At 38.4% G+C, this 27,103-nt stretch overlaps 1 protein-coding gene across 1 annotated transcript; it reads right to left on the bottom strand.

Moving 5' to 3' along the window:
- Positions 1 to 2,970: 2,970 nt before the first annotated feature.
- On the bottom strand, positions 2,971 to 22,180 carry AKIRIN2 (akirin 2). The gene is made up of 5 exons (XM_060167554.1): positions 21,378 to 22,180; positions 6,993 to 7,136; positions 5,116 to 5,265; positions 3,990 to 4,061; positions 2,971 to 3,715 (listed from the first exon to the last, which is right to left on the bottom strand). The coding sequence occupies exons 1-5, from the start codon at positions 21,610 to 21,612 to the stop codon at positions 3,705 to 3,707; spliced, it is 612 nt and encodes a 203-aa protein (XP_060023537.1). The 5' UTR covers positions 21,613 to 22,180; the 3' UTR covers positions 2,971 to 3,704.
- Between the last annotated feature and the right edge of the window lie 4,923 nt (positions 22,181 to 27,103).

The raw sequence follows: 27,103 nt of genomic DNA, 5'->3' as shown, positions 1-27,103 counted from the left end.
TACCAAAATGAGTATGAGCAGAGGGGGCAAGGAGCCCAAGGTCAAACTCTGGTTATGTTTTAAAGTTCAGAGAAAGGAAGACTGGGCCAGCAGCCAGTAATGGGAGGAGAATCAGGTAGGTGCGGTTAGTACCTTGCAAGCCAACTGAACAAAGTGTTTTAAGGTCAAATGTCAATTAGATTTAGCAATGTGGAATATATTGGTGACTGAGTGGTTGAATAGTGAAGACTAAGCCTGGTAGCCATCACCTACCAGATGACCTAACAAGTGTCTAAACTTATCGCTAGTCCATACTTATCACACAGAGCCATACTTTGTGTGATACACTGTGGAGATCATATCATCTTATACAAAAGGTTTAACCTGAAACTAATAAATGCTTTAGACCTAACTTCCAGTTTACAGTAAGTGCAAAGGGATAGAAGAGATTAAATTAATGACATTAATTAATTAATGACAAAGAAACATTCAACAAAACAGGCCTAGTTGTTCCAGAAAGTCAGAATCTTGATTGAATCCTACTTTAGCGAGAAAGCTAGACATTTTGAGGACAAATGGGAAAATCTGAATATGGACTAGATGTTAAATTAGGGAAGCATTACTTTAAGTGGGATAATGTTATTGAAGTTATGTAGGAGAACCCCCTTGTTCTTAGATGCATCATGTATGCGTTCTTTGAAGCAGTTAAAAATATACATATAAAGCAAATATGGCAAAGTAATTGTTCCCTTTAAGTGGATCGTTGGACCAATCTTTCAGCTTTTATGTTTTGACTTTTCTCCTAATAAAAAAATTTGGTGACAATAAAATATACCCAACTGAAAAAAAAAATTTGGTGACAAAAGGAGCGGGGAGGGGGAAGAAGATTGGAAATTTAGAAAATCCTTGAGTTCTGCTTCAATGGTTATAGAACAGAAAAATAGGTAATAGCTAGAGAGGGATTACAGGATCAAAAGACTTTTAATAGCATGTTTATTATGCTTATGGGAATGATCTAGTAGACAGAAAGGAAACGGAGGCAGGAGAGCACTGCTGGCCCTGTCTTTGAATGAGCTAATGCTCCTCAGCTAGGGCAGAGGCAGGAGCAGAGAACTGGAGCCCCACCAGTGAGCAGACAAGGACAGGCTCATGAGGTGCTTGAGCAGGATATTCACTTATTAACACCGATTACTGTGTAATTGTGAAGTAAGGGAGTAAAGAGAACCCTAACAAGGCAACTATTGTATATTCACTGCCAACCCTAGCTGCTTGGATCAGCTGGGGAGCATATTTAAACAGATTCCAGCTCTTCCCTCCCCACTTCTTTAGTCTTCTAAAGCAGTCTCTGTGGGTAGAACCTGGGAAAGCGCTCCAGTTAATACTGCTCATGCAATCAGTGTCTCATTTGGAAACCATTTTCTGTAGGGATATAAGGTCTTGCCATAGGCCAAAGATAGCTTTGATATTTTAAACCTACAATCTGTTTTTTTCAGATTGCCTGTGCCTATTTTTCCTAATACAAAGAACTATACCTGGTGATGTGCCTTGTTAATAGTGACTTACTGAACACATTACAGTAACCTGAGTACAGCACCACACCAGCACTGGCTTTTACTGTAAAAGAATAAGATGACTGTTTGTTAGCACACTAAATTCTGAAGATACTTACTTACTAGAAGCAGTTTTAGGGCTCTTTGGGAACTCAAAGTGTGGCTGGTTATTTGCACTAATGACCACCTACTGGGTCCGTCTAAATCTTGGATTAACTACATCCAAGAAGTTGCCCACATTTTTTATTTTCTGAAATTACCTCACACACTACTTAAAATCAGTACGCAGCCTATGAGCTAGGACTTTTTGCTAAGGTGGACAGCAGAAACTTGGCTGTGGAGGAAATTTTGTTCTTGATCAAAGCTGAATCTAGAATTAAAACATATTACTTGTGGCTCCATTCAGATTGCCAGCACCGATTTCCTTTTAGCATATCTTGCCCGGTAAATATAAAAACAGCTCTTTTATAAATTTAAATCTACATAAAAATTCACACATGCTTATTATATAAAAGAATGTTCGCTATTTTGGGGTGTGAGAAGGGATAAAGCATATTTACAGTCGCTCTGCCCCCCTCCTCCACATTTAACTTACTGCTTGCATTCTAAAATGCTGTCCCACTGCACCAGCAGTTCTCGGCTGGGGACTGTTTTCTTCCCCCAGCCCGGACATCTGTCAGTATCTGGAGGCACCTTTTTTGGTTGTCACGACGGGGGGAGGGTGCTACTGGCATCTAGTGGTTGAGGCCAGAGATGCTGCTGAACCTCCTACAACGCACAAGATAGTCTCCCCACAACAAAGAATGAATCTGGCCCAAATTGTCAACAGTGCTGAGGCTGAGAATTAGTCCATTAAAATCAGGTAGAATTATCCACCCTACTTAAGGTCAGCCTGCACTATATACCATTGTTTCTCAGGCACTTAAATGGGCATATGAATTACCTGGGGATCTTGTGAAAGCCCTATACCCCTTTTGGCCTTGTTTTAAAGAAAGAATTGGTGAAATATAATCATTAAAGTTAAAAAGGAGGAAAAAAAATTCTTTCTGTATCTTCCACTAATTAGGTCAATTATAAATATTTATGTCCCAGTATATTTATGACTTAATTAGTAGAAACATGCTAATAGAATTTAACAAAAGAATTCACTGAAGTATTTTTCCTCACTTCATCATAGGAAAGCTGTGTTTGGAAAGCATGTATAGAAAGGGAATTAGATGTGCTGAATCATGCTTTCATATAGTGTCCTTTAAAAAAGGTAAAAATTCTAGTTGTTAAAACTGACCTATTATTTAACCTATCATGCAGTCAGTCAGAAGAGAAACCATTTGGAGTCAGAACTCAGTTTGTGAAAATAGCACTCAAATCTTAGATTACTTGGTATGTGAAAAGACTGATTTTGAAATCTTATCAATTAACTTCACTGATCCCTGGACAATGCTTACGTTTAAAACACTGGCTTTATTCAAATACTACCCATCTGTACATTAAAAACAAGCAGATTAGAAGTAAATGTTTTATTCTTCCAACTAAATTCCAGTACTACAAGGGCAGTAAAACAATGATACACTGGGAAAAAAATGCAGCAATAAACATTTGTTAAAAAGACTGATAGAATAAATAAAAACTACCAAAAAAGGGTGGGGGTAAATCATATAAACCCATTCTGAAACCCCAAGAAGTCCTGGAGTACAGAAATGCCCTCCTCCTTCGCTATTTCACAGGAAGCACTGAAGGCTATTTGCTTAATAATGTCCTGGGATTACACTCTACATTATTAATAACTGGTTACAGCTTGGTTGTAGTGCACAATTAAAATCACACTAACTTCATCTGAATTGTCATTCTACAGTTTTATTTACACAACCAGTGAAGGGCATGTTCTTAGAATACCAGCTTTAATCCTTTCCAAACATTAATATAAGAAGCCAAATTGTAATGATACAGCAAATGAGGCCACTGGCATTAATACAGGTAGCAAAGGTCCACATCCGGGTGGTACTGACATCAAGGAAATTTCCAAAACCGGTTGCTGCCTAGGAGTGGTTGCCACTGACGAAAGCTTGAAACAACCTGTATTCACAGGGGGTATTGGCATTGCTGCATGTTGTAACTGGGACCTCTTGCAACAACGCAACAAGGAACAAGGCAGCCCACAAATGCAGAAAACATGATTCATGAAACATCTAAAGGGAGAAAAAAGGAAAATTAGGGCTAAGTTTAGGTCAAAATTTAAACACATGCCAAATCTTCATCCCTAATATTTTGCCCCTAGGTATTTAAGTAACCAAAAGTAAGCCTTAGTAAAGTTTTGCTGCCTATTTCCCTCCAAACTTTTTCTCCATGATTTTGTTAAATTCTCTTCTTGGGTATGAAGATAATTATAATAAACTATAATTATAACAAAAGTCTTCTCCGTAAAAGACTGTCTTGTTTTTGGTTTAAAGATGAAATACTTACAACTAGCAGGCTGTTCTCCATATCGTCGCATTATTTGATCATGCGTGAACTTCACAAATGCATCATATTGTTCTATAAATAAAGATAAACATCAATTACATGATTTGCAAAAATGCCCTCTTCTCTAATATATTAGAGCCACACAAACTGCAAAGTCCAATATATATAGTGAGACAATTCTAAGCTGGCACTTAATCAGACACGTTTTAACCTCAGTAATAATAGTTTATCAGATGGAAAGAGCATGGAGCTTAGTCAGGAAACCTACATTTGTTCAAATCACACAACCTCATGTATAGGCTGGGTGGGGCTTATTTCTTAACCTATTAAATTTAAAGGTCTTGAAATAAAAAGATATCTTTCTCCTCTGAAAGTTATTATAAGTGGTCTATGAATGGCAACTTACTGCAATGAGGGGAAACACGACAACAAAAGCGTAGCAAAATATATGATACATCCATACATCCAAAATATGATACATCCACCTGTAACCTAATCAGGTGCCACAGAAAAAGATGTTATAAAACTAAGCAAATTCTCTCACCTGTGTTAGCATCGTGATTGATTTAACTCCTTAATCAAGAAGTTTACAATATCAATATCCAGTAAAAATCTGGCTTAAAAATCCAGGGGGAAATTCTGATTAAGTTACCATACATAATATATTTACTACATTTAAATTACTAAATTTTATGGGAAAAAAATTTTTTTGGATAATTTAAAGAAGACTGCAGCAGCTTGATACTCTAAAATTAGGTACACAGTGCCAGTTAGATTACTTCAAGTGTCCAGAACTGATGGCAAAATTATAAAAGATACAAAGTCAAAAAACCCACAACCAAATTGAGCTAAGTAAACAGCCAAAGCACAGGGTATACCAAAAGAAAACTCTAGTTCCCTAATACTGCTGCTGGTCTACATGGCTAACATACTATTTCTTAAGGTCACTAAGGAGGACCACGAGCTATAGGAAAGTTCATTTCCTTTCTTGAATTGAAATTCTCTGGTTCTTAGAAAATACCCTGTACCAGTGTATAGAAAGGGTAATTTAACTGATGTGAAGTGTATGTGGGAAAGAATGCATTTCTTAGGATGAGTTTCTGGGAGACTAAAACTCATCTCATACCTGCAAGTTTTGTGTTCAATATTTCTTCATACTCTTCTCGAACTTTCTCTTCACGCTCTTTCAATAAACGTTCACAGATCATCCCAACCTGCCGTAGAGTGAATAAGGGCTGCTCTTTTTTTAATGGTGAGGAGGCTGCTGATGGAGTCCCTATGTACAACATGAACAACAACAAAAACCGCACCAGATTTAAAGCCATCACAGAAAGCATCATCTAACTGAGGAGGTTTCACTTGGATGTTTTCAATGCTTATATATCAATAAAAGCATTTTTCTATCAGCTTTTAGCACAGCATCTCCCTAGTCTTAAAACAGGTTTAATCCTATCAGCTTATGGCTTTGGAAGAACACAGCAAGATGTATGCCATCAAATATAAGGGGGAAAAAGTGTGAAGGTGAGTGGAGACAATGTGACAAGATACAAACTTAATTTTTTGTTTTTAAATTAATGATATCAGCTAGGAGAGACTTTATAAAAAGAAATACTGAGAATATATCCCTAATATTCAACATTAAATTTCACGGTTCAGCATCCTTAAAGATTATAATGTAGCAGCCACTTAGTAGCAGTTTCTTCAGAATGCATTCCTCTTAAAAGTATTACTTAAGGCACTCTGATTTTCCAAAAACATTCCTCTTTTCTTGAAAAGAACATCTGAAATTAATCTTTGCGAACTCAGGATTATGATAGTCATCCACGGTAACACTGCTGCAAGTATTCTAGACACACACAAATACACACTTTTGCTATCAATTGTTTGTCCTGTTTATCTGCCCCAATTCCTCTTTTCACTTGCTCCTTGTAACTTGCATGACTGGGACCACTATGTCCAAAAAAAAAAAAGTATGTTTGTTTGTGCTGTGTCTACCAACAAGCTGTAACAGAATACCAGAATCCTTGCATTCTGGTATACAAGAATAAACTATACCAGCTTCAGTCCACAGCTACTAAAAAGTAAGCCTCTATCTTTATTTACTTTCAAATTCGCAGCTTTGTTAGTTGAGACTGCCAGTTCATTGATATTCTAAGAAGTGATGAATTATGATGAGCTTGGTTCCCGCTGAGGGTAGAGTCTTGTCTCTACCCTCACCTCCCCTTACCAAGTTTCACCCACTTATACCTGGCCCCCCAAATTGGCAGGAATACTGCAGAATTTAGTTCTGAACAATTTCATGTTTCCTAATCTAATTTTATTTGACTGTTTTATAGCCTGTGAATGTTTGTTTTGTTATTCTGCCTGGTTTTTCTTTCCCTGCTGGGAGGGAAGGGAAGGCAAGGCAAGCAGGCAACTACTGTCACACAAAAAATTATGTTCGCCGAGAACTTTACTAAAGTAAGAACCATTTTTGATGGCTCTTCTTTAGTAAGAAGTTTAACTTTCCCTTCACTTCAAACAGCCCTGAGTTTTACACCTTAAATTTTAAAAAGTGTATTTGCAAACTATTCTCTCCAACAAGAGGCAGGGAAAAACCGATATAGGATCAAAATTATCAACCTTTAGGGAATCTATCCTAAAACACAAGTATGTGAGGGTATACTTTCAGGGACATTTTTGTAAATACTGTAATAGCAGAAATTCTGAGTCTATCATTAAATAATTATGGGAAATCCATAAAATGGCATCGTGTTCAGCCATGGCAAGGTACATCTATACCTAATAGAGAAACGTGGCTATATACAGGTGGTTGTCTTTGAGTCATGAGAATCCAGGTAGCCATTACTTTTGTACCACATTTTTAAGAGATCATGAATTATTCGTATAAATGTTTTTTTTTTAAGCAAGGGGAGAAACAGGAGCTTGATGACCGAAGGCAACTTGTATTACTTTTTCCCATAATAAGTGAAAGGAAATGTTACTTAGTAAGTCTGTTATTACCTGGTGAAGCTGGTCCGCTGAGGAGAAATGCCTGTGGCTGTGCATCAGAAGTACAACATGGATCTGTCTGTTGGAAACTAGTTTCTAAATGTCTTCTCTTCTGCATGCGCTTATACTCTTGTTTTATGTTGTACAGAATTTGTTCTAAAAGAAAAAAGTCAAAATTTGGCAAGATATAAACTTTCAAGTTAAAAAAAATAGGTTGGGTTCTACCAAAAATATTCTCTTCAAATAATATCTAGAAAACTTATGTTCTGGGAGGAATTAGTTTCAGCATAATGGGGACACTCATTCAGAAACAGCACATACACACCACCTGGAATCCAGCTATTCTACAATACCATTCTTTCTCAGCACTGACTAGTAAAAAAATAAGTTTTTCATTCACCATAAAGATAAGGGAGTCTGTGAACTGAAACACGTACTTAACTCAGATTCTGAAGAGTACCAAACTCAAAGGTCATTTATTCACCACACACATAACTATTAAACTAACAGGCTTTTTCTAAGACCATAAATAATTAGAAGCAGGGAGGACTATGTAAATACAGGCACACACCAGTGAGAAGTGACAGTAGCAGGTCAGCAAAATGACACAGTAGATGTGAACTAAAAAACTGTCATACATTAAATGGCCAGAGCCATTAATATTAAGCTCAACAGAATTGATGAATATTACAGCATTAGCAGCAAAGTACTGTTCTGAATCTTTAGGGTAAAAACCCATGTAACGTGACTGGTACATAACAGATACTCAATTAAGAACCACTACACCACAGTGCCATTATCTTCAACCAAACCAGGAGTAAACAAGTATAAGGGACATATCCTTCAGGCCAGTATGATACATTTTAGAAGATTTCTAATTCAAAATAGTTACCATTTAGCCTCTCCAGAAAATCCCTCCCTGAGGTTTCCACTCCCATCCAAATAGACTTTCTCACCACCACCATAGTTCCTAAATTAATAGTTATCCACGTGAAAACTACATCCCAAGAAGTTTATTAATCCCAATCCAAAACAAATAACAGGCAATAAAATGTTTCATAAATATAATGGAGTATAATTTCAACAATTCTACAATGATGCAATTTCAAAATGAACTGAAACTCAATTGAAGGCTAAAGATTTATGTAAGATGAAAACGATCCTTTTTAAAAAATTTAATACTAGAGGTGTTTTTTTTGTTTTTTTTTTTTTTGGTATATACTTCTCATCTCTCTTTTCACTTCATTTCCCAGTAAGAACTTTTAGGGCTTTTCAGAGAGGGGACATCAATCAGTCCCGTAAGCATTTAGATTCTGCCAGTTTCATTATTGATAATTAGAAATCAAAAAATAAAAAGCTGCAAAAGATATATCCAGTGAAGATTTCATTTATGTAAATGTTGTGTGTAAACAAATCCATTTTACATATACACGAATGCGAACTCACACATTGGAATAACTAACCTCAGGATGGTTGTGTGAATGTCTGTATTTAATATTTTTCAGAATGTTAACATTTGTTTATACTAAACATGGTCATGTTCACTCCTTTTCCATTTATGTGAAATTGTTTATAATTTAAAAACAAAGTTACCAGTGTGAAATAAAATGGCTGTCTATTGAACAGTTAAGCACCTTGATAGAAAACAGGATTCCTAAGATTCACAGAGGTGACCAATAAAACTAGTGCAACATCCTATACCAACCAGGTCAGGCACACATATCCTCATTTTTCTTAAATAACTCTTTCAGTAGCGATATTCTAAAAGGTTTCTAAAGTAATGATATTTCGATCTCATAGCACGCTTCACTCATTTATCATTTTATGTTCAAAGCTACCATCATCCTGATCAAAAGTGTCATTCAAAGCATCCTAAAGTTTATTCACAACCAAAGACTTCAAATATATTAGCACAAAGTAACTTTTAACCTTAACCTCTTTTGTGTGACTTATTCTTTGATCACCACACAGCTGTCCTCAGATTATTCTTCCTTTTGCTTCACAAAATCAACCAAAGTACAACTAAGATGTACCAAAAGAATAGTTGTAACAGACTCAATTTGTTCATCTGAAAGTCTCAAACAAGATCTAGCCTAGGATTAACATAACATAGCTTTATAAAATCGCTGTACCATCTAATATTTAAGAGACATCATTACAAGCAAAGGAACTGTAAGGCATAACTTACAAATGAATTCACCAATTTAAATGTAGTTTGATGAGTTCTGACAAGTGCATACATAGCCCTGGAACCACAACCACAATAATGAACTTTATCACCCCCCAAAAGTTCTCTCATATTCCTATTCACCACCTTTACCAACACCACTGCTACTTATCTGCTGTCATTATAGTTTTGCCTTTTCTAAGAGTGTAGATTTTTGCCGCCTTTCACTCAGCAAAATGCTTTGGAGATTCACACATGATGTTGCATCAACCAGTAATTCCTTTTTATTCATTAGTATTCCATTGTGTATACATCACAACTTAGCCGTTCTTTTAGCAGACATTTGGATTGTTTCCAATTGGGGGCTATTATGAATATTCAAGTACAAGTCTATAGGTGGACAAATTTTCATTTCTCTTGAGTAAATACCTAGGAGTGGAACTGGATGGCCTGATTATATGGTAAGTGCATAGCTTTACTTTGTAGGCAACTGCCAAACCATTTTCCAGAGTAACTGTACATTTTGCATTCCCACCAGTAATGTATGAGTTCCAGCTTCTCCACATCTTTGCCAACACTTGATATTGTCAGTTAGCGCTGAAGAATTTCAAATACTGCTGCACTGCTTTTTATATCTATTATGATACAACTATGTCATCTAAGCCTCACCGTGCCCTCAGATGCTCTAATACTGGTAACGTGATCAACACCGTTATGAAGTGAATGGTCCAATTTAACTTGACCAAAACCCTCAACACTCAAAGTAGCAAAAAGCTAACTACAAGCTTCAAGTTCATGTTATCTTGGTTCAGAGGTATATGCAGTTTTGAAGCTAATAACCAAGAAATCTCCCCAGATTCAATATTCCACAATTCACATTTTAAGCTCAACCTACATATTTGGCCAACTTTAGTTGCTTCCATGCCAGCTGGATACAGGCCTTCCATACATCAATAAAGTACCTATGTCTACTTAGTCTTAAACTACTTAAATCTAGCCATCTCTTACCAAACTAGAATGTGACATTTTACTCCAAGTACCTGTAACTTCTGACATTGTGTTGCCAAAAAAATTTACCAGTCCATTAAAGAAAGTCAAATAAAGCTTCACTAACATTATCAGTTTTAATCATGCAGACTTCATATTTGGCTTATGAAGCAAAGATTAAATTTGCAGCAAATCACTTAGAGCAAAATATGGAGTTATTTTCACAATCTACTTTACAAATGGCTGTAGTATATCCCTTTTCAAAATCCTTAAAACTACATCACCCTTATACTACACGGTCAATCCCTGAACAACATGGGGATTTGGGGGTGCAGACTCTTCCGCAGTTGAAAATCCACATTAACTTGTAGTTGGCCCCTGTATCCTAGAGTACGGTTCCTCCACGTAGGTGGGGTTCCACATCCTTCGATTTAACCACCTTTGTATGGTGTAGTACTATAGTATTTACTATTGACCTGTCAGTTCAAGCCCACACTGTTCAAAGGTTAACTGTAAAATACTTGTAAGAGTTTCTTGCACTGTACTAGGTTAAGTGAAAGTCAGAATTAGCAAATTTATGACTAATGGCATTTGCATTCTCAAATCTAGTAAATACCATTGAGAATGCTAATAAAATTCTCCGTAATAGGCAGATTGTCAGTGAGCCAGCACTTATTCCTTTGGAATATTAAAATATATATAAAACAAAAACACCTAGGTAAATGTGAAAAGAAAAGAAAGGCCTGGCCTGAGGCAATAAAGCCTGTTTACTCATCTTTGTTGCCAATGATTACTTGAAAAACCCTGGTCACAATGAACAAGGTCAACAATATAAACAGGAGAAAGTTGATGGGATACAAAAAATAACTGAGTTGATAATGGTAAGAGAAACAGCATCAAGATGGGACTGAGAGCAAAGGGAAAATGGAATTAAAAGCAACCAGAAATGTGTTTAAAGGAGAACCACAAAATGGGGGGTGGCGGTGAGGGGTTGTCAAGTATCTCTTTAGAGTCCATAACCATAAGATGTCTAAAACTTGGTGATATGTGAAACTAAACTTTTGCTCCAGACTTGCATGGACTTCCTGTTTTCCTACTGACATAATTACTAGATCAAACAGTAAGGCTTCGTTAACAGTTTTAAGTTCAGGTGTGTAAAACCCCTTTATTATCACCTAATATGCTAATTTCTCTATGGAGTACCTTTGAAAACAAACAAGGTAAAAGTTCATCCAAACAGATTTAACTCAAACAATGGGATTAAAAATGAAATAAATCTTGAAAGCCTGTCAGTGCTAGGGAGGAACACAAATAAAATGAAAAATCTGTACACAATTAAGTACAGAAAACCTGCAGTAGCCATTAAGACCTAAAACGGAAACTGTTCCAAATAAAATAACAGACCAAATCTAGAGCTCAGAACTACACAGACATTGCCATGTCTACTTTATAAATTAAAACACACAAGAGTTCAGAGTTGCTATGGAGACCCATCTTTGTAATTCAGCTATTCTCCCAGATCATCTGATCAGAAACTAACACAGTTCTTATAGACTCCTCGAGGGAACCTTAAGGACAATGTTCTTATCCAGCCAAGAGCTATCTAACTAAAAAGAATGAGCTGATGCCATTTTAAATTTACTTCAAAATTACTGCTATGTCAAAGGAACCTGGAACCAAATTTTTAACATAAGACTGTTAAGTTGTATCTACAGTACTTTAAAAGCAACTGGCTGAGATTCTAAATTTACATTACATAATATTTTACTGTATGAGGCATTCATTTATCTCCTACAAGAGGAGAAATAACTGTAATTACTACAGGTCAAATTCTATTACTTCACTGGAACTATAGTAGCCAATGATTACTTACTTGAAATAAATGGCTCAATTTATTAAAATCCTTCAGGTCTAAGGATAAATTACAAATTAACTGCGCAATGGGAGTCACTAAATGCAAGGAGTCCAACAATGCTCAATCAGCAGGTAGCTCCTCCCTGATATCCAAGAAGTTTCATACCTCTTTTATATTACACTAGATTCTAAAGGGATATATGTTAACCACGCTGCTTTTGTTGTTTACTTCTTTACTATCTGCAAATGTCTTCTCAAATAGCTTACAAGCTAGGAAAATACTGAGTAATAAGAACCAAAAAAAAGTAAATGGTGAAGAGAAAGGGGAAACTGAACCATCCAAAACCCAAAACCCAAATATGCAAGCTACAGAAAACATTCAGTGCCAAGGCAAGTTTCAGCTTCTATTCCAATTAACCATGGGCCATCAAAACAAGGTAAGGTTTGGAAGGACAGAGAGCAGACTCCTTGAGGGCTGTAGGGCAGCACAATCAAGCTAAAGAAGAACACTAACACACATTAGGACACCCAAAACACACATATGCACATAAATATCGAGATACAGCATACCTGGAAACCAGTGGCTGCAAACTGATGATTTAGGAGCTAAATGGAACCCAAAGACATGTCTGGCCTGAATACTTTCTTTTTAAAACAATGTGGCCAACATTTAGAAGTGGGTAATTTTACATTAAAAGTCAGATTTTTGGCTACTGCTGTTGCGGGGGAGTGGCGAGGAGGTATTGGACTATGTGGCAAAATTCAGCTGAAGAGCGGCTGCTACCTTTTGGGCTTAAGTTCTCAAGTGCTTCTAAAGCTTTAATGCACACGCAAACCACCTGGGGATTTTGTTAAAATGAAGACTATGAGGGACGGAGCCTGAGTTAGGCATTTCTATTGAGTTTCCAGGTGATGCTGCAGGCCAGGAGCAAGACTGGAATTCACAAGTCCTCACCTTGTTCACTCTTTTTTATTACTTGCCTGAACTATGGGCATTTAAATTTCTATCCCCTGCTTAAAATAGTAACTCCTCTACTGTGGCAATTAAAATGAAAAGTGGTTGGTTTATGTATTATTGGACATGCCAAGAAATGGAGGGGAAGAGAAGGAAAGCAGTAACTGCAGAGATTATTACAAGTACCAAAATATTAAGGATGATCTAATTCATTTTGCCACTCTCACCTGGATGGCTTTTGTCGTTCTGAGACAGACATACCACCCCGCCCAAGCAGGAAAATATTCTGTAAATCAATTTAAACTTGGACCTACTTAAAGAGATTCATTACATGACAGTAACATACATATATTGATTCATTTATATGAATTTTATATTCATTATGTGATTGAAAGTAGACAAATGCATTTGCTTTTCGATTTTGTCTGCTTTAAAAAGAGCAAGTAAGACTACCTCTTACGCCAGAAGACACTGACTGGAAACCTACAGACATCTTTTGTTTATCCCATGTATTTTGTAACTTAGTTGTGAATACTTAAAAGTCAACAGATTTTGAGAAAATTCTGACTTCTGGGCGAAGAAAGCCTTCTGGGAAGGTATGACAATAAAAAGTCTAAACTTCCCATGGCTGGACCTGAGAGGAACGGTCTGAACTAAAGATATAAGTTAGAAAGTCACCTGTAGGAAGTCAGGAGCATGCATGTGGTCACTTAGGGAGCTACTAAGCTAGACAGGAATGGAGCTGAACCTAGAACTAAAGAACTCCTAAGTTTATGGCCAGATGAAGACAAAAAGCAGCTGGAGAAGCAGCTGGAGAAGTGGAAGAAAACAGTGCTATCGCAGAAGGTTAAAATACAGAAGGTATTTCAAAAAGAAGGGAGTGTCAGCAGTGTGAATGCTGTAATAAGAAAGGTCAAACTAGATGAGGATTGACTGTGTGCCATGGAAGTCATCAGTGGCTTGACAAAAGCTGTCTGAGATACAAATATACTAGGAGTAAGCTGAGAGCAGCCAAAGAAATGGAAGCAAGTAGACTACCTGAAAGCTCTTTGAATTTGGTTTTGAAGTGGAGAATTCTGGATGACTGCTGGAGGAAAATGAGGATGCTTCATTTACTTTATAATGGGAAGCCTGACCATATTTAAAGCCAAAAGCAAAGATCTGGTTGAGAAAATCAGGTAAGGTTCCTTTGGAGAGAAGTGGGATTCTTCCCTCACTATTCATTTAATCTTCCTCAATGATACAAAAAAAAAAAAAAAAAGACACAACCATTGGTAGTGTTGGTACTGGGAAAAATGAAGAAGCTACCATTTGATGGCCTCTATTTTTTCTGTGAAGTAAAAGGCATGGTTATTCACTGAAAAATGGCAGGACTGCTGGACAATGTAAAAAGTCCCGTTTGAAGTTGCCCTACTGTAACTATCTCCAGCACTCAGGGACAGGAAATGCTCTTAATTCTCACAACATCTCTAGGAGACAGATACTACTATAATCATATGCGTAATTTTACAGATGAGGAAAATGAGGCTTTGCTTCAATGTCTTCTGAAAGGTCATACAGCTGGAAGAAAGTAAACCCAAGCCTGATCTCAGGGCCTAACCTCTTAACATCTACTACCCTCTCCAGTATTAGTACACCTAGCCAATATTCCGCTGAGTACCTAAAGTTAAAATGTATCACAAGGAGGAGAGCGAATTCTTAAAAAGCAGGATGTCAGTTAGAATAGAGGGATCCACTGCCACGTATTATTAATACTTCATACACTGAAACGTCAAACTCTATGACTGTTAAGAAGGTAGTGACCAAAACGGAGCATAATTCTCATTTACCTAGAGCCCTGCAATTGCAATCACTGGCTGTAACAAAATAATTATAAGAAATTTTCATGTTACATCCAGGTATTTATAAAAAGGATGCTTCAAGTGTCTCTAAACTGCCCCTGCTGAGGACAGGCATCTATAACTAACCAGAATGTTTTATTGGTGTTTCCAAAGTTAGGAATTACTCTAAATTGGTAGGTCGGCATTACCACACATACAGGACTGATTACAAGACCAGCTTCTGATAATGTACTATTTCACCTTGGGCCATGGATCAGGTTCCCCTGTTCTGTCACAACCACCTAAAACCTCCTACACTTCTAACCAATTACACTGCTTAGACAAGTTTTTCTTCCAGAGAATTATATATCAGCACTAGGAACAAGGCAGTCTTCTGTAACAAAAGGCAAAGTTCAAGGAAAGTAATGTTTGAAAAGTTGGCTTTCTGCAATCTTTCAAATTCTACTCCACATTCTATTCTTTAATTGCTACATCAGTTCAATGATACTATTTTTTTTTTAAAGAAACAAAAGAAAGAAAATCAACTCTTCCAGGTCCCTCCCTCCAAACTTCCTCCCTTTAGTTTGATCTTTAGATGGAGTATTCTAAGAATTAACATTAACGGAAATAAAAATAAATGCTAATAAACCAAAGTCAGAATGCACATCACAGACTAAAACAGTCAGAAACAGCCAATACATAAGCTTCAATAGTAAAAGTGTGACTTAATTTAGTAAACCAATTTCAGTGCTTAGGCTGCCAAAGGTGAAAATAATGCTAACGTGGACAACTGTCCACCAAGAATTAAAATAGGTATTTTGATAAAGTTTATGGTATTTTTATTCTAGTTTAGCTGCCTTTAAAAAGTATCAGCAGTGGCAGCTCTGTCAGTCCCTGGACAGACTTTGTCTTTTCTTTGCCTAACCAGCATAGAATCTGGAACTCAAATGAAGTTCATAAAAGCTTGAACAAGTGACTTCTAGAGGAAGTATTTAGATTTTTAATAATGCTGAGAAAATCCAGATACATGAATAGATATAGAAATTAAGTCAAACTCAAAGGCTGTATTACTGAAAAAAAATCACAGTAAAAAAAGATCACATTTTAATAAAATCAAAATGTTGCAAAGCATTTATATTTCAGGATGACCTGCCTATGACATTTGTGACAGATAAAAATTAATGACTTACGATTTGTAAAGGGAGGAAGAAAGCTATACTCCAAGACAAACTACAAGCATATTCTGAGCTGTTTTTCTAGCGCTGGAAGGGTAAAAACCACTACCACTACCACTACCCAAAAAAACCTATCATCACAAGAAAGATTACACAATCCGACATAATGCAAAATTATGATCAAAAGGCTGAAAATAAATATCAAAGCTGACAACTTGACATACACTAGATTTTTAATCTACCTGCAAGCATTCTTTCCCTGCTCAATTATAACTGCAGTATCTTCTCATCATGCAAAAAAAATTTTGTTTTAACTTAAATCATTCAATCCCTTTAGAAATGAAAGCTCAGAACTTCATATTACAAAATATTTTCTCCTAAAAATCACATAAAATCTTTAAAAATGTAATTCTTCGAAACAGCAAATCTCTGAAAATGGTAAAATCCTCGTAAATGGGCTATTTCAAATACTGAAACGCACAAAACCATGTTTATCATCACTGTCCAGAAAGATGAGGGAATACTGAGTAGATTTTAAGCACCTCAAAAAAGTATTGTTCAAAGTCTTAAACTAAATAAATGCTGTATTTCTTGTTACTACTTATTTGTTTGAGTCACAATTAAAAATATATGTTGTCACATATTGTGGCTTTATTGTCACAAAACATCTAAAAAGAAAAAGTGGTATAGAAGGAGGAGCAGAAATGAAATTGGATTTTTTTCTTAAATTTCCGAGTCTCTAAGAACCTTGGGAGATGCCAAGGCTTGATTAATTCAACAAATACATTCAATAAATATTTTAAAACTTTATTTGTGGTAAGACATTAAGAGGGAAAGGATGGCAGATAAGAATACCTCTGGGGTTACTTTCAAACTCCACAAGTCCCATCTATCCCCTCAAAATCCAGGGGACATTCCTTTTAACTAACAGTCTTTGCTAAAAGACTGCCACTGATGCATCACATTTCTCAGGTGTTTAGAAAGTTGTAAAACATTGGTAAGCTGAGTTCTAGAATCCTTATGCTCAGCAGTAAAACTGAAGATGAATCTCTTAAACTAGATTCATTTGTGAAGACCTCTTTACCATCTGCAGATGGTTCATATAGGCCTGAACAAGTATTCCACCCTTGTAGGTAGTCTTCTCAAAGTCAAGAAATTCACTGTGGTTTCACACATGCATAGAGAACATTCTGTGAGTCAAGAGTACTAGCACAGTATTAATGCAAAGACTGCAAGGACCATAAACTGCTGGTTAATTCACTTATGAGTACTTGAAAAGACCCAACCCCAGTACCATTCATTATCTTGTTTCATGAACCAACTATCCAAGAGGTCCAAACTTAACCTATGCTATCATTATTGCATTCTTCTTTACATGGAAAGAGAATCAAAGGTTTCTTTTCTAAGAGGAAAAATAACACAAAACTGGGCACTTCCAATGAATCTCTTATTCTCAACCTTTCAAAACAAAAGCGTCTCTATCACTGTCTTCCTGGGTCTATCTAAACACATAGGAAAGATCTATCTGAATAATACCCAATATATTCTCTTTCCTATAAAGCCCTTTAAGAAAACTGAATACATTTATTATTCTCCTTTACATCTTAGTGTATGTCTCTGTGGCAACCACGGTGGCTAGGAGCATTTTCACCTAAAGAAGAGCTAACAACCCTGTCCTCTGATGTAGCCATGTTTACCCGATGTGTTTCTGTGCTCAAGATAGGCTTTCATTTTCCTACTTTCAAAACAAAATAGCTCAGTAATGAACACAACTGCATGCTGCTTTTAATGGCTATAAACGTACATGATTATTAAATGCATAATTCATATAACTATTAAATAAATGCAGCTACATACGCAGTCCTAAATAAAATATCAGGTTTGAAATCCAAAGTACAAAGACCATTAAAAACAATTTATTTGCCAAATCCACTGAGAAACTAGAAGCAACTTAACAGCTGTCTAAATAACCACAAAATATTAAAAACACTTCTGGCTCAATATGAATGACATCTGAAATGAAATGTTGCCTCCTCCAACAGACATCTCATTTGTTTGTGTAGAACCATTTATACTTCATTTAAGCCAGCTGGTGTCTCCATTTGCAGGCATGTATCAATGTCTACAAAACAATCTAAGTTCCTGTAAACCCTTCCCCATTCACAAGCTGCAATTTCCATTCTTGATGGCAAGTTTCCAGCAAATACAATGAGTTTTTACAAAGGCATTTAACTCTTCATCCAACTGGATTCCTAAGGCAGACTACAGCAATGGTAACAAGTCAAACAATATATATAAAGGTGCCTAGCAAACTCACAAATAGGTTGAGTCCATAGAGGGATCACTTCACTCAACCACTCATTCATTCACTACACAATTATGAATAACAACGTCTTGGATTTGACTGACAAGTATAATATTTTGGTTTTATTAAAATAATTTTGTTCTTGGGAATGTCACGATAATCTTTTGCCTAAATGATAATATTCTGAGATGTTTCAAAAACCAATCGACAAGGACAGAACACTCAATCTGTTTTCAACTAACTTGCCAGGATGAGTACTAATGAAGCTAGGAGAGGCATTCATTTTCCCAACCACAGCCAATGGTTCCCCTCCCACACACCTTCAGTTGTCATTCACTTTTCCTTTTCCACATCCAGGGGTTATTACAGACCTCACTGCTGACACCCTTAACCAGGGTTGGGCAAACTTTTTCTGAAAAGGACCAGACAGTAAATATCTGAGCTTTGGGAAAACACAGTCTCTGTCACAATTACTCGACCCCGCTATTGTAGCCTTCAAGGGACATGGGCAATACTTAAAAAAAAAAAAAAGAATGAGCATGCCTGTGTTCCAATAAAATTTATTTGCCAGCTCTTTCATTTTTCCTGGTATTAAGTTGCACTAGTTTGAAAAATATTGATTTAAATAATAGTCATCAAGTCAAACTTTGGAATAACCTTCCTGGGATGACTAAAACAAAAACAAAAAACAAAGTTGGGTTTAAAACAGATGTCCTAGTTCCTGAAACTACTAGTAAAGCCTCAACATGACTTCAGCTACATATCAGAAAACACTATATACATATCCAGAGAATGATAAAATCATGATAAATTGTGCACATGCTCTGAAAAAAATTCACTTCAGTAATCTAGTTGTATATTGTTTAAATTATATTTGAACTCACAGAAGTGAAAACAAAGAGATTCCATAGAGCCCCAATCAATCTCAATTTGGTAAGTTGCTTTCTGTTCCCAATCCCAGCTACTTATTTCTGCTAAGGACATATGGGTATTCGCTCTTGTAAAGTTTAGGTAAGACCACTTTTAAAATAGGAATCTAAAAATTAGGTATTTGGGAAAATTATTTCCAAGTTAGACAACATGAAAACTGGGAAGCTCTCTGATACCTGCACAACACTGCAGCTCCCATTATGACACCATGATTACAAAAACCATTACAGGAGCATGCCCAAAACTGGCCATGTAAACACAAGGCTAAATTAAATTACGTGTAAAGTGTCATTCAAAATCATAGTTAAAAACATAAATTTTAGCAATTCAAAACTTATGCACTTTTAACTGCTTTTCTCTAGTTGAAATAGCTTAAAAAAACTTTTCACAGGCTAAATAAATATCAGGGTGTGGTTTTAGAGTTCAGGATATGATCAAACTTCGAGTAGATGTCAAAAACACCTTGAAAAACAAAACAGCAATATTTTGGAAAATGTGAATCTGAATCAGTAGGCTTAAACGATTCCAATAATTCCAGTCATTTTACTATTACCGTCCACTTAACTGAAATGTAACATAATGTGCAGCCAACTGCATTAGCCAATGCTTCAAATATATCAATGAAATGACAAATTTGCAAAGGATCACAATTCTTTCTGAATTAATTCCCTTTAAAGTGAGAACAAATATAGCCTCTAGCTGACTTACCTTATATGCTCAAGACTATTTTAGCATTTAGATATACTTTAACTCCCAAACCTAACAATGTATTAATTCACACCCCCCCCAATGAAATTTATTGCTGGTTAGCTAGAGCTATTTTTAAGTGGCCTTATGAGGTACAGACTCCACAGTATCATTTCAATTTTCAATGACAGCATTTCACTAAAAAGACAAACTCTAAAAATAATGTTAACCACCAGGAGCTCATTCTTGACATTGTTTCAATAGCAAAACATGGTAGCCTAGGCATTGAGGTCCTCCCCATATATTTGGGGAAGGATATTTTAAAAATCTGACCTGAAAAAAAAAAACAAAACTAAGTCAATTCCAAATGGAAGTTACCAAATGCAGGTAAATACTGCCCACAGATTTTTTTTTTAAGCTAACGATAAAGAAACATGTAAATCAAATTATGAAAAGGCTTTGTCTACAGATCATGTTATTACCAAAGGCTAACACACAGGAAACCTTTGCTTGCTACACACACAAAGGAAACATTTACACTACCAGTCCACAAAAACCTATCTTAAGATTGTGCCAGGAGCACACAAGGATTTTCAAAGTACAGAAAAAAATGAACACACACATGCAGTACAAAGCAGCCAAAAGGTAGTTCCCCACAGTCACTTTCAGGAAATGTCTCAAGATGAAAAGCAAAAATAGTCTTAAGTCCCTTGGAATCTTGGGTTGATTTATTATTCCCAAGGCCTGGGCTTTTTCTCCCAACAGACTTTATCGGGCAGAAATAAAGCACTTCCAACTAAAAGCAACTACTCAGCCCCGATTTTCAATACAATTTGCTTTTCATTAAAAGTTCGAGTTTCTCAAGGTCTAGACATATAGTGCGATCAGATTACGGCAGTCGGGAAGAGCAGTTTCTTTGTTGTTGACCCTGCTAGGGAAACAGGTCTTGACTCAGCCCAAGTGGCGTTCTTGTGGGTGATTAATGACAGGCCTAGATCTCGCCCCAGTGACATCCCTCCCCACCCCCTCCGTACTAAAATCAGCCATGTCTGAAAGGGAGGAGGGGCTGCCGCTTCGCCTCCAACCACCCAGTTCCAGACTTGATAGGTGCAACCAATCGATGCCGGGGAGACAGCCACCAAGAGTCGGGTGAAACGCGTGACCCTTCGCTTGCCTAGATTTCCGTGTAGCACCCTCTCTGATCATTTCCGCTTGGGCTCTCCAGACTACGGAAACGCTCAATTCTGGTCCCTCGGCGCAAAGAAAAGGACCTTCCTCTTCCCCACAATACCCGGCGAGGCACGGCCCCTACCCACCCCCCCTCCCGACCCCCCCCCAAGGCCATTCCCATTGTGTCTCCGAGGCTGGAGGAGCTCGTGAAAAGAACTGTAGTCGCCCGAGGGCTCCGCTAAGCACGGAGGCGGTCCGGCAGCCCAGTCCCGCGGCCGCGGCCGCGGCCCGGGCCCCCCAGTCCTCTCACCCCCTCCCCCCACGGCGGCCGCAGGGCCGAGTCCCACCTGTGGTGAGGCGGGAGGAGACATCGCCGAAGGGAGATGGCTCCATTCGGAGATACTTCTGCGGCGAGGTGGCGGCGGCCGAGAAGGAGGCGGCGGTGGCAGCGGCGGCCGACGACGGGGAGGCGGCAGCCGAGGTGGGCGCCGACAATGGCGCACATCGCCTCCGCTTCGGGGACGCCGGGCTCAGCAGCGGGTCGAAATCCAGAGTCCGTTTCAGAGTGGCTCCGCACGCCATGGCCGGGGTGTCGGGCTCGTGTAGGGTCGGGAAGGGGAGGACGAGGGAAGGGGGGCAGAGCGGGGCCCCGAAAAGAGCCTAACTGACCGGCTCAATAGCGGAAAAGCGGGTGGCGGAGCGCCGGCAAGGGGAGTAGAGCCGCCGCTGCTGCTGCCTCCGCGGCAGGGGCAATGGCCCGGGCCGGCCGGGGCGAGGGCGGGAGGGGCGGTGGCGGCGGCTCACGCCAGCCGCGTCGGGGGTGGGGGCTCTTCCGCCTCCTCAGGCGCGGCTCTCCCGGGAGAGGCTCCGGCCGCCCCCGCCGTCCGTTCGGGCTTTGCGCCGCGCCTGAGGCGCTCCTGCGCGAAGACCGGCTCCCTCAGAAGTCTAAACCAGCCCCGTGAGGTGTGAGGCTGCAACGCGGCTCCTAAGACGCCCGAGCAGCGTCAGAAGCTAGAGAGCGTCGGTCGATGCGGCGGGATTGAGAGGTGGCGGTGGCGGCGGCGGCAGGAGCGCCACCGAACACGTCCAGCCGCTTCCCTCTCCACTGTACGACTCTTCCACCCGCCGCCGGCCCCAATATGGCGTCAATAACAACGCCGCCGATTCAAATCCTGCGGCCTCAGAGCGCGTGCGCATGGGCGGCTGGCCACCCCCGTGGTGCGTTCTTGGGAGTTGTAGTTTTTCCCTGCCGGGAGGAATCGGCGTGAAAAGCGATTAGGGAGGAGTCATGGAAACTACGACTCCCGTCATTCAAGGCGCGCGATGCCGAGTTCCGAATTGGAATTTAAATCCCCCTACACAGCTTGAGTGTAAAAGGAACAGAGCGAAAGAGAAAAAAGAAAACGCTCAGAGAGAGTGGGAGAAAAGAAAGTCAACCAGTGCGGAAAGCAGGCTCAAAAAAAAAACCTTTAAAATTCAGGACATAGTTGTCCTGGTACCGCTCCCACAGTGATTTAACAACCGGGAAATAGAAAACTAAGCCAACCTAGAAGTTCAAGACTGACTAATTTCGGTAATAAGAGTGCCAGAAACAAAACCTGTCACAACGACGGGCTAGGAAATGATAAGATTTTGGAACCTATTTAGGACTTCAAGAGAACAACAGTAATAGTATCAGGTTACAGGAACCTTGATTGAACTCCATGCTTTGCCCTTCCCAGGTAGCTGCTTGCATCCACCTACTAAATTCTGCAAAGCCAGGTTTACCCTGTAAATGAATAGGATTTGAACGACGTACAGAACCAAATAGTTTTGCTTTGGATAAAAAGTTGGTGATATCAGAAATTGCACTGTCTCTGTTGAGTAATGGTGTATATCTTGTGAATGGTAAAAATTAAATCCAAAGACACGATGAAATGTCTGGAGAGTAGATATTGGACCCATTTTGTAAGCAGAGAAAAAAAAGTTTTTTTCTAAAAGTTATACTTCTAATCAGGTACCTAAAATAAAAATCAAATACAGGATTAATAAAGTTATTTATGTGAAAAACTGCCATTGGTCCTTTGCCTATGGAAGCTATCACCAGTCCAATACAAAACTAGTTATCTATGTGAATGCCATATTATCAAATGATCATGAGTATCAAATACTGGCTTTCAATGCTTATTTATTCCTGTCATTTATTCAGTAACTAAAAGATGTACTATTTTGTACCATTTTGTCTATTATTCTCTACACCATTTTTGGACAGTAGTTTAATATATTCTTGTTTTATAGAACTGTTCAACCCTTCAAAGACCAGCAGTGCTGATCACACTGCCTGTGTCAACAACTAAGTTGTGCTAATTTTAACATATTATACTGTTCAGAAAGTATCTTTGGAAAAAGAGCAGCATTTAATGAAACAGCAGCTGAACTGACACCTAATAAGTAAATTTTTACTAAATTCTGAACACTCCATGAAATCTATGATATGGTGAAAATAACAGACTATACATATTTTATGTAAATGAGTAGGAAAAGCTATGTTGACAAATGGAAAACAAGCAACAAAGCATTTATGTTCCTGGTAAATATTTTCTGAAATTAAGATTTAACCTTAAACTATAGAGCTTACTTTGGAAAAGGAATGTTATGAGTCAAATTGTGTCTCCTCAAAGTTTATATGTTGAAGTGCTAATCTCAGGTATCTCAGAATGTGACCATATTTGGAAATATGGGGATATTTGGACACAGATGGGTAGAACACCATGCGTACATGAAGGCAGAAACCTAGGTGATGCATCTACAAACCAAAGAAAGCCAAAGATTGCCAGCAAGCCATCAGAAGCTAGGAGAGGGGCACGGAACAGACCCTTCCTCACAGTCCTCAGAAGGAACTAACCCTGCTGATATCTTGATCTCAGTGTTCTAGTCTCCAGACAGTGAGACAATAAAATTCTATTGTTTAAGCCACCCAGTTTGTGATACTCTGATATTAGGAAATTAATAAAGGGGTGGTGGTTATTTGAGGTACACCCAGTTGCCTGGAAAATGAGGAAAGAGTTGTGTGTAAAGGTGGCAGGAGATATCTGGTAAATTGACATTTTAGTCATAATAACTACCCTTGCAATCATAGCTGCACTGCGTATCTGCAAAAGGCTCTCTGTTATGATTAAACAGTGACAGGGCTGGGGCAGCCTTCCTTTCTACCAGTGGCTCAGGAGCCTGCTAAGAAGCTTACAGGAACAAGAGGAGAACTCTCTGATTCACCTCTGTGTCTTCGCCCAGGTTCTCTTCCATACTGTTGCCTGACTACTTTAAGACTCAACCTTCCCGGAACATGTCAAGGCTGAATTTGTTTTATAGATTCACAGAAAAAGAGACACCTATCTGCACATCTTCATCATTACCCTTCTCACATTGTAATACTGTAATTCTCTGCTCATGACTCTGCCTCTGCCACCACTGTATTAGCGCCTTGCCAATGGTCTAGTACCTTGCACACTTCAACAAATACCCATTGAATGTTTCTCAAACATTTTTTAATCACCCTATTCTCCCAGTAGTCCACATTATACTTGTCCCTTGAGATAGATACCTACTAAAATATAAAAGCAACACTTTTAGGGTAGAAGAAAACTGTTGAAGGAAAAAAAACCCTAAAAACATTTCTTAGACTAAAATTAAAAATAAAAATAACACTTGAAAGGCCATAAATCTTAATCACCTTAAGTCTTAACAAGTTTAGAAGTGAATTTTTATTCACTTCTAGAGGCAAGGAGAACTATATTTAACACATTAATAAGTTGAATCAGGCCACATGAATCTAAATATATAGTACAGCTAAAGTCTCCAGTGACCCACACAGACCAGAATTGCTCTTGTTGGGACTAAAAGGCCCATAACAAGTTTTAAAGGCTTGAAATATTTAGAATAGTTTTGTGACAATCCAGCAAGTATTTTCTGATTTGTACAATCTCTGAAGAAAATCAAACTGCTTTACCAAGATGCTGGTCTTTGCTTGGTATTAGACTTTTCTAACACCTCCCAAAATATTCCCCAGGATCTGATTCTGATGAGTCATTCTTTGACTAAAGCCAATAAAAGTATACATTACTGGATGACACAAAAATCTCATCATCTTGAGCCTGAAGATCGTCTTTGTACCATAAATCACTTTCAAACAATTTTTCTGACGTCAAATAAAGGTAAATGCAAATATGTAAGGTGGGGACAGGTGTTTGCTGACTTTGCATGTTGAGTTTGAGTAATGGGTAGGTTCAGCATTAAGAATAGCCATTCTAATTCAGGAGTCACTTCAAATCTATATTCAGAGCAAGCATTGCTAAGGGCAAAAAAAAAGTTTAATCATTGTGTAAATGAGCGCAGTAGGGAAGAATAGACATTGTAATTCCTTCCACATAACATCTTGCAGGCTTGCTGGAGTCTCTGATAAGCACTGTATCTGTATACTATTTTTCATTGGCCCTTTTGAACTTTGGTTTCATTATTTTGCTTGTGGTCATTATTTTGAGTTGACTGGATAGACCATAGAGTCATCAAAACCATATATCTGTGCATGATTTCTGGAGGTCACCTAGTCTAGTCCCCAGCCTCGAGGTATGGTTACTGGTGAACTACTCAAGCCAAATCAGTGTCTATCTGACTCTTTCTAAAGAATTTTCAGAAACAGACTCCAAAATCCTGTTGTGCAGGCAACTGCATATTCTCTTATATTTAGCTTTAACCTCCTCTCCATCAGAGGCTGATTTCGACTTGAATAGTACTCTATAAAGAACAATGCACTCTAGGAAATAAGCATGATTCACTTATCCTGAGGGACTTTGAGAGAAACCACAGGATAGTCTCTGGACAGTCAAAATAATTTTTTATGAAGTCCTTTTCAAAAAAATGTGCATACTTTTCTCAAGTATGTGCCCTCAAGGACCTGTATCCTTACAGAAACTGTTTACTCTTTACAGAGAAGCCAACCATGTTTAGGGATCTTATTTCTCAGCCCAAACCAATTAGAAGAATAAAGAAGAGGGAAAGGGGAATTGAAGATGCTATGTATATGCTGACTACAACAAGCAATACAATCACTGGAGAGCAAAGAAAGAGAATGTAAAAAATAACTACAAAATTCGAAAAGCACAACAGCCTGGAACCACTGAAGTGTCAGGACAATCAGCCCAATGACACTTGAGGCATTACTGTATTATTACATCACCATATAATAAGGGTAGGGTTGCCAGATTAACAAATAAAAATATAAGATGCCCAGTTCAATTTGAATTTTATAAACAAGGAATGATTTGTTAGTACAAGTATGTCTCAAACATTGCCTGTGTTTATCTGAAATTCTAGTTTTACTAGGTATCCAGTATTTTTATCTGGCAACCCTAAATAAGACAGGGACCCCAAAGTCATAAGTAAACTGCGCTTAGTATACAGTTCAAAAACTGTGTAACTAATACGATATTAGAAAACTTTTCATCGATAGTATTTAAGATTAAGAAAATCAAAACTTTCAGTTGTCTGGAAAGTTAATTAATGTGATATACTTTGAACCATGCATGTTCTATTCTTTGCAGAGTGCCAGGCATAAAATAAAGACTTAGCATTGGATGAGGAGTGAAAAGCTTAACACACCATCTCCCCATTGGAGAGCCCTGAAGGTTGTCCCTAGCCCCACCTGATTGTATAGTTTTAGAGTTCCTTCACACCTTCTCCTGCAGGTGTCAGTTCTGTTGTCTTGTTTGAGTCCAAGCCTGACTCAGAGGTGGTGTCACTGTCCGTGTCGGGCTCCCATGCCCTCTTGTGCCTGTTTTCCTGGGCTTCCGTGATGCCACCGTGTACCTTCCCTGATGTGGCTTTTCAGGAGAATGAGATGATGCCTACACTTCCCTGATATTTTGGGCTTCCTCGGCAAGCCTGTTGATATACGGGGCAGTCAGGTGTGTGGTGTAAAGGAAATGAAGAAACAGGCCCCACTCTTCCTCCCAGGAGCAGCTTTTCCAACCCCACACACTGATAACAAGCATCAATCTGGGACCAATGATTGGTCACTTGCAGCCCTCCTGGCCTATAT

This window comes from Lagenorhynchus albirostris, chromosome 12 (assembly GCF_949774975.1).
Source record: "Lagenorhynchus albirostris chromosome 12, mLagAlb1.1, whole genome shotgun sequence".
In the NCBI taxonomy this organism is placed as follows: domain Eukaryota; kingdom Metazoa; phylum Chordata; class Mammalia; order Artiodactyla; family Delphinidae; genus Lagenorhynchus; species Lagenorhynchus albirostris.
The sequence above is the reverse complement of the archived record's forward strand: the minus strand, read 5'-3'. Positions and strand labels throughout refer to the sequence as shown.